This window comes from Nymphaea colorata, chromosome 14 (genome assembly GCF_008831285.2).
Source record: "Nymphaea colorata isolate Beijing-Zhang1983 chromosome 14, ASM883128v2, whole genome shotgun sequence".
NCBI classification, from domain to species: domain Eukaryota; kingdom Viridiplantae; phylum Streptophyta; class Magnoliopsida; order Nymphaeales; family Nymphaeaceae; genus Nymphaea; species Nymphaea colorata.
This window is the reverse complement of record NC_045151.1, coordinates 4,431,880-4,440,877: the sequence shown is the minus strand read 5'-3', so window position 1 is coordinate 4,440,877 and position 8,998 is coordinate 4,431,880. Positions and strand designations below refer to the sequence as shown.

At 39.6% G+C, this 8,998-nt stretch overlaps 1 protein-coding gene across 1 annotated transcript; it reads left to right on the top strand.

The window, feature by feature from the left end:
- Positions 1–2,165: 2,165 nt before the first annotated feature.
- On the top strand, positions 2,166–5,712 carry LOC116267661 ((-)-alpha-terpineol synthase-like). Its single transcript, XM_031649528.1, has 5 exons — positions 2,166–2,365; positions 2,562–2,771; positions 2,878–3,016; positions 3,121–3,366; positions 5,677–5,712. Exons 1-5 carry the CDS (start codon positions 2,166–2,168, stop codon positions 5,710–5,712), a joined length of 831 nt encoding a protein of 276 aa, XP_031505388.1.
- Positions 5,713–8,998: the final 3,286 nt, after the last annotated feature.

Here is an 8,998-nt window from a genome sequence, read left to right as displayed (position 1 = left end):
TTTCTTTTGTGAAAAATGCCTGAAAGATAGTTGGGACTGCCACATGTTTTCATCATTTTTTCTTTTTGCTCTTTTCCCTTACATACTTCTCTCGGCACAATGAGAAACACATCGCGGTTGGTGTGGGCCGGCTGGTGGGGCTGCTTCCGACACTGACCCATTAAAATTTTCATTGAAGCAATGAATACTTTCTACATTTATACAGAGAATTATAACTTACACAAACAACAACTTTTAGTGCATTTTTTTTTGCTCAAAGAAAGTGTGTCAAACGACTATAGCTTATGTAAGCAACATAATGTAAGATGTTACTTGTCATTGAAATTCTCTAACCATTATAGACATGCAATGTGCACTCGATTACGGCTCTCTATAAGCTAGCGAACCATGTTCATAATATTGTTGAAACGACAAGTTGCCACCACTTAAAGGTGAAGGGGTGCAATTACTCAAATACGTGTAAAAAATAAACATGGTCTTTGATAAAAATGGTTTTAAGTGGCAAACACTAGATAATAAGTTACGGATTGTAGTGCATATCAAAAACATGAAGAAACAATGCATTTGTTGAAATGGAAATTTGCACCACTTAAGGTGAAGGGGTGCAATTACTCAAAAACGTGTAAAAAGTAACGTGGTCTTTGATAAAAATGGTTTTAAGTGGCGAACATTAGCTAATAAGTGTTGGATAATGCATATAAAAACGTGAAGAAGCATTCTATCTATATGCAAATAAAATAAAAGTACAAAATAATTATGGCTTAGGGAAGTGACATAGTTTAATGTATTCTATTTATGTGGAAAGAAAAAAGCATCAAACATTTATAGCTTACGCAAATACCATTATAGACACACAATATGCACTTGGATGCAGCTCTTTATACGCTAGCAAACCATGTTCATAATATTGTTGAAACAGCAAGTTGCACCACTTAAAGGTGAATGGGTGCAATTACTCAAATACTTGTAAAAAATAAACATGGTCTTTAATAAAAGTGGTTTTAAGTGGTGAACATTAGCTAATCAGTGTCGGATTAAAATGCATATCAAAAACATGAAGAAAGAATGCATTCTATCTATAAAATAAAAGTACCAAATAATTATGGCTTGGGCAAGTGTCATAGTTTAATGCTTTCTATTTATATACAAAGGAAAAAGCATTAAACATTTATAGCTTACTCAAACACCATATTTTAAGAGATTGAACCTAATTAAAATTCTCTAACAATTATAGACACGCAATGCACACTCGGATGCAGCTCTATATAAACTAGCAAACCAATCATGAGAAAAGTCATCCGAGAGCCAGTGAAAGTATTCGGCATTCAACAACAAATACACACTGTTCTAATGGCTGCTCATCTTGCCTCCCTTTCCACTCCTTTCGTTACTTCCCCCAAGCTTGCTCCTAATAGTAAGGCTGGGTTCAAGCCATGGAGCACCACCCTTGTGAGATGTGAGCCAAGGGCTGAGGGCTGTGGTAGGTTTGCTGCTCAAAGGAGGCCTTCCAGATACCAGCCAAGTACATGGAACTATGACTTCATCCAGTCCATTACCAGTGCAACATCAGTAATTTTCCATACCTCTGATCTGGCTATTATTTTGTTTATTTTGGTATTATGATGTGATCCTAATTCAAAGACATGAAAATGAAAGCATATCGAAACATAAAGGACCAGAGTTGAAGAATTGAGAAGAGAAGTCCAACAACTTATAACATCTACAACTGAGCAAGTGGCTCAGTTGGAGCTCATTGATTCACTCGAACATTTAGGTGTAGCCTATCACTTTGAGAGTGAGATCAGGCGATCACTAGATGCCATATCCAGGAGCACTAGAGGATTTGAAGACCTCTACTCTTCTTCACTTCGGTTCAGAATTCTGAGGCAACATGGCTATAATGTTTCTGCAGGTATACATATATATATACACATGTGTTAGTTCCAAAATATTGACTCAATAATTAGTTCTTAATATAGACTATCTATTACAAATGTGTTAATTGACACTAACCATTAAAGTTTCTTTTTGCATTTCATAGAGTGCTTTAGTAGATTTCGGGAACAGTCTGGCCGGAAGCATCACAACTAGCCTGTGAAGGAGAAACTGTGTTGGAAGAAGCTCCGGCCTTCTCTTCAGAGCATCTTAGAGCAAGGATAAGCCGCATGGACCAGAGGATGTCTCGACAGGTACAGCGTGCTCTGCAGGTTCCACTCCACAGAAGGGTTCGCAGGGTGGAGGCCCGAGAGTATATTGACACATTCGAGAGGACGGACAGTAGAAGCCAAGTGCTGCATGAGTTCGCTAGGCTGGACTTCTACATGGTGCAGACAATCCACCAAAGAGACCTCAGGGAGTTATCTGGGTACAATTCATTCTTGCACTTTTGCTTAAATAACTTGGTTAATAGTTGATAATAATGCAGCAACTAATGCCATTCTATGCATATATGTATACCTGTAATGAATATCATGTATGTTACATTGTTGCTGGTCTGCATCATTGGGTCCACTAATAATCAACCATGAGTCGTTTGTTTTGGGTGTTTGTTGGTGGTGGAGGGACTTGGGCTTGGGCCAGCACATTAGCTTCGCCAGAGATAGCCTGGTGGAGAGCTACTTCATGGCGGTGGGGAAGATGCATGAGCCACAGTTCTCACAGTACAGGATGCAATTCGCCAGGGTCTCCTACTTGATGGCCACCGTTGAGGACATCTTCGGCGAGCATCAGTCTGTTCAGGAGCTCGAATGCTTTGTGCAAGTTGTTGAGAGGTAAAGGATGATTATGGTTGGTAAATTAGAGGTAGCAACTCTGTCTCTAGTTTCTGCTTCACATTGTTAGGAGCCAATGTGGGTGCTGTATATTGTATATACGCAGGTGGGATCTTCAAGCGGCAGAGCAGCTGCCACAGTCACTGAGGGTCTTCTATGCGGCTGTCTACAACACAACCAACCAGATCAGCTACACTGTTCTTAGGAGGCATGGCCGTGATATAACTTCACACATGAGGAGAGCAGTACGACACTTTCTTTATCAAAGCTTTCTTCTACTCTTCACATCATCACATTAGTATATTAGCTTCACTTTCTAATTGACTTGCTCTCTTCTACTCTTGCGCAGTGGGTGAGTGTGTGCAGAGATGACTTGGTTGAAGCAAGGTGGCACCATGCCCGACAGACACCAAGGCTAGAGGAATATTTGAGCAACATCCGGGCAGCCATGACCAGCCCTATTCTCCTCCCTGCCTACTTCTTCCTCTCCCAAAACATTGAGGAACAATCCATCCATCAGCTGCAGTCTGAGTCCAACATCATCAACTTGTCATCGATGATAATTCGTCTCTCGGCTGACCTCCAGAGATCCAGGGTTAGTTTAGTGTATTTTGTGCTGGTTAACTAGTAATAACTTCGGAGTTGACAGTGTTCTTGTTCTGTTTTTCTGTTTTAATTGGCTGATGATCTTCTCTTTATATGTTGAACACTTGATCAAAGGTTGGATTCAGGAGAGTAAACCAGCCTAGATCGGTCCAGATTTATATGAACGAGGCAGGGGTAGCGGAGGAGCAAGCACGGCAGCACATAAGGAACTTGTTGAGGAATGCATGGAGGACGCTGAACAGGAAGCTGCTCTCTGCTCAGCAGCAGCAGCAACAGATCGCCTTCTCTCGTTCCTTCATGAACGTGGCTCTCAACATTGCGAGGGTCTCCCAGTGCATGTATGATTATGAAGATGGCATCAGTGCCTTGGAGCATGAGTCCATGGACCACATCTACTCTCTCATTGCCGAGCCCATCCAGACTGCCTAAGCAACTCACCAGTGTCGCTGTTTTCCCAATCTATCAACCATGTTGGTGCCCATTACCCGAATCCTACTTATCATGCTATGTATCATTATGTAATAAAATGGGTACATTAATAAATTAAATTCAGTATTCTCTCTCTTTATCTCTCTCTCTCTCTCTCTCTCTCTCTCTCTCTCTCTCTCTCTCTCTCTCTCTCTCTCTGTGTGTGTCACATGTATGCACACAGTCATAATTTCCTTTATATCCCTACACCTCATAAATCACTTCTTGTGGTCACCTCTAAAGATTTGGAACCATCCACCTTTAGTCAAGCCATTAAGCATCAATGTTGGTGTGACGCCATGGCTGCTTAATTTAAAGCACAAGAAGAGAATGAAACATGAGATTTGGTGCATACTCTAAAAAATGTAAAACCCATGCAGAATGGTCCAAGGCTTTCTTACCTTGTTCCATGAAGTTAAAGGATCCTTCTCCCTTTTGCCGAGCTCAAGCCTTCAGCTGTCGTCCAGACCTTTGTCACCCTTGTTGCTGGAAAAGGGCTTGCGACGTGCAACCTTGAGGGCTGCCGGTAATAGTTCCAGCTTCCTCTGGAGGTTGACGATTACGCATTTGGCATTCAAGATGAGGCCGACCTTTTCTTTCAATAAACTGGTGATGGCTTCCAAAATAACAGAAAGAGCGCTTCTGCAAGTACGCCCATTACTAACGCCAACCTCCCCTGTTTCTGGGTAGACGGGAAGAGTAGAGGAAAAGAATCAGAAGTGAAGAAATTAGGCAAATTAAGGAAGAGATCAAACTTACAATAGTGAGCAAGTGCGCATGCACCCCTCTAATTAGGTCCACCGCTGCCGTGGTGGAGAGTACAAAAATACAACAAGACTCTCGCTTTCTTTTAACTCAGAAAATTAAATTTCTCAAGTTGCTGAGTTTATGAGAGAATTAATCTTTAAGGGTCCATTTGTTTGCCTCCAATCAGAAGCTCTACCGATTTTCGACTATGGTGAGCCCATAGGCTTCTATGCACACTGGCAAAGTGCCATATATTTTTTCTGCTAAACAAATATGGGAAAAATGTATAAATCCCAATCTTCTACGCTTCCCTTTTCTCACGTTTGCAGATTTCTTTTTCTACGGTTTTCATCTATCCTATTTTATTATGTAAAAAATTTGGATATGTGATCTTGTTTTTTTTTTTCTTTTCTCAGAATCACAAAGCTTATTTAGATATGTGGCTTGGGCAATTTATGGGTTTTGCACCAATGACTGGATAATAAGATACAAGTCTAACCTCCTGCCCAAAATTGCTGACCCAAGACGAGAACGGGAGAGAGGAATGGATATGTAAGTTACTGGATGTTAAAAATATTTTCTTCCCATACAAACTAACTTATAACAGATCGTCTTAAAATTAAGTAATTCGGTATATATCCAATTGGATAGTAAATTCAAAATAAAACAAAGCTGAATTTATATATCCAAATCCAAATTTAAATATCTGAGTCCAATGCATAGTTAAAATCGGAGTTTGAATATACATCACATCCAAAGTTATTACAACTAAAAATGTTCTCAAAGTTCTAGATCTGGACCCGGTTCAAAGTAAGGGTGTTTTCATATACAACAACCATCTTTCATGTTTTTATGATGTAATCTTCTCACCCACCGTTTTGCGTAAGGCGAACCGTTTTGCGTAAGGCGAAGTTTACAAACTCTCTCAGTGCCTTGTGTTGCCCTTTAGTTTATAAAGGAGCTAAGTGGGCGTTTGGCAATAGAGACACTTTGTGAGTGTCCCATAAATCTACAGCAAAATTATAGAAGGTTCATTTGACACTAGAGCTATTGTTTCATAAACCTTTATGAATTTTCTGGGCAGATTCGTGGAACCTTCACAATCAATGCTACCCCTTAAAGGAACACATTGCTCAAGTGCACTTATTCATTATTTATTAAAACATGAGAACCACATTTTTCAATTAATAAATTTGTTTACACAACAATTTAAGAGCAACAAGTATTTCCTAATCAATGTTCTAATAGTTTGGAAATTCTTAGAAGGTGCAATCACCCCAAATTTTCTAAAATTCAATATTTATCATTTTTCAAACATTTCATGTTATCAACTGCCTGCCCCACTTCCAACTGTATAGCAAACTTGGCCACGCACCCACCAAATGGGTGTCCCTTGCAAAAATACACCCCCCATCGCCACCGTCTCCACAAGGAGTGGAGAAATCCTGCATTTCTTTACCACTCACGCTGTCCAGTTCTTTCTCTTCACCATGTCCTGCAAGTTTATCTGAAGATCCCGGAGAACAAGATAAGGAGGTGAGGAAGAAGACGGCATTTTAGAAGTGCCGCAGCTGCTGCCCAGACAGGCCATTCCAGGCGTGACTTTCTCTGGAGCGCGTTTTTGAGTGGAGGCGATTCAGAGGTCGAGTAAGGTGGTGTTGGATTTGAGGACGTGTATAGTATTTTTTATCCAATTTTCAGATTTTTTGGACAATCCTGTGAAGAGATACTGAATTTACAAGTGCCACAGGTTTCTAAAGGCACGATATATTAATGGGAAAATCAAAGCTCCAGCCACTACTGACCCCAACTATGATGAATGGGAATCACAGAATGACATGGTTTTGGCATGGCTGCTCAACTCCACAGAACCATCCATAGCAAATCTGTTTACATATCAAGATACCGCGCACGGAATATGGGAGGCTCTAAAAGAACTTTATAGGGAGCAAAATAATCTTGCTCAAGTATACCAGATACAATGCGAGATTGCCAATCTCACCCTCCATGACCAAGATGTGCAGCGGTACACTGGGAGACTCGGGAGTCTATATGATGAGTTACTCCAATATCGACCAGCGACCTCTGATCCAGTCATTTACAAACAGCATTTTGAAGAAGATCAAATCTTCAAGGTCCTCGTTGGATTGAGTGAGGACTATGAAGCCATAAGGACTCAAATCCTAAATACTATACCGCGGCCAAAATTCAATGCGGTTTGTCAAATGATTCAGAGAGAGGTGTCAAGGCAAAGGGTCATGAGCGTCCCTCCTAAAATGGACTCCATAGAAGACAGCCAAGAAAGAATGGCGTGCCTTTCACAATCGGGCACTAATCAAGGCATACAAAGGTACCACTCAAACACACAGAAAAATCACAGCAAACTTAAGTGTACTCAGCAGGAAATTGGGTCACACACGCGATCGCTGCTGGGAACTTGTGGGGCGACCAGGGAAGGAAAAGGGATCTTCTTCAATCCCAGACAAAGCCGGCAACTGCTCATACCACCCCACATCTGGCTTATTTGCAGCTCTTTTTGGCCATTGATATGTGTAACGAAGAGTGTATCAGAACCTCTTTGTGATGCTAAGCTTGCCTGTTGCATTCCTTCCAATTGCAAATCTTATGCTAATTCATTTCGCAGGGGCTGCATGTTTGTCTTCTGATCTTTGAGTTGAGTTGGACAATTTATGTGGATATAGTTGGGATGTCAGCAGATCACATTCAAATCAGATATACTTTTAACTGTGTCCACTTTTTTGGATATTCATATTTGAAACACAAAGAGATTTATATCTGAATCCAAATTCAAAATCTGAGTTCACAATTGACTTTTACATTCATATCAGAACCTGAATCCGAATTTTGAACCAAATTTAGCCATTTTTTTAGAATTTAAGAGCATTAGATAAATCCAGTGTTCAGTGTAACTTTTCATGTGTTTTCTTTACTATAACTTTAGATAAAATCTAAAAAAATGGCTATATTAGCTCTTGTTTAGTATGTAACTTTTCAATTGACTTTTACATTCTAGCATGAGACTATATTTTTTTAGATAAATCCAAGATCCAAAAATAGAGTAAAAATCCAGTTCACAATCCAGAACAAATATATATATATATATATATATATATATATATATATATATATATATATATATATCTCCAAATTCAATGCGCAAAGCATAACCTAGATCCAACCCAAATTTTTTATCCAAATATGAAAAAACAAGCCCGAGAACCAACCTCTAGCATCATATATCAAGTTGGATCCCCGAGCACGCACACAAACTCCCCTCACCTTCTGTCTCAATTTCGCTTTATAAAATCTAAAACTGGACTGAAAACACAAATTCAATCCACAATTCGGGCATTTGACATCAACCTGGACCCTTCCAGGTTCGGGGAAAATTGATTCAGATTCAAGCGGACCCAAAATTGTCAAAACCGGATCCAAATTCATTTTACAAAAAGGTCATTTTGCCCTTAGAAAAATATGAAATTTTCACTTTTTCTCTTTTCTTTTTAATTTTAACCATGCGGCTGGGACTTGTGTGGGGCCTACTTAGGGTGGCAGGACCAAATACCCACCTCATTGACTCAATCAAATTCAAGCCAATGAGGAGGCATTTAACTCCCCCGGGCCAGATTGGAAAGTAACCAGCATGCTACTGGGAGAGAGCATTCGGTGTTTAGCAGAGTGCTCCCGCCAAGAGGCCGCTGCCATGCTCAGCACAGAAGAGCACTAGGAGGCCTAACTTGTTAATCCTAGTTTCCATCCATGAAAGAGAATTTTGAACTTAAAATCTCTCTTTTAATTTCTCTATTTCTCTCTCAGGTTTCTCTCTCTTCTATTTCTCTCTCTCATTTTAGCACTCTCTTTCTCTATCTCTTTCTAAAAATTTTCTTTTTCACTTTTTTTATCTCTCTTCAGTTCTCTCTCTCCGTTTTTTAAAATCTCTTTCTCTCTTTTTCTTTCTTTTATTACTTCTCTTTTTATCACTTTTTTCTTTTTTTTTTCTTTTATCTTTCTCTCTTCGATTTCTCTCTCTCTCTCTCCCTCTCTCTCTTTATATATATATATAGTCTCATCTTGCATCGCCCAAAATCTGTCAACTTCACCAAGGCCAATATTAAGGTGCAGTACCCATGATGGTTATCATACTACACTTGACTTGATAGCATACCCATTTTCGATTTTATATGTATGTTGTGGTATGAATGACTTATCTTATTTTCTTTTCAAGCATAGAGAACTCTTTTTTTTTTCATTTAACATGCATATTCACTATGCATTTATAGGATTCACGGATACCTACAGCCACTCCTTTAAAAAACCTAAGCAAAATAAGATCGAGCCCTAATAATGTGGTAACTGAGTTAGGCTAAAACCTTGAGATTAATGTG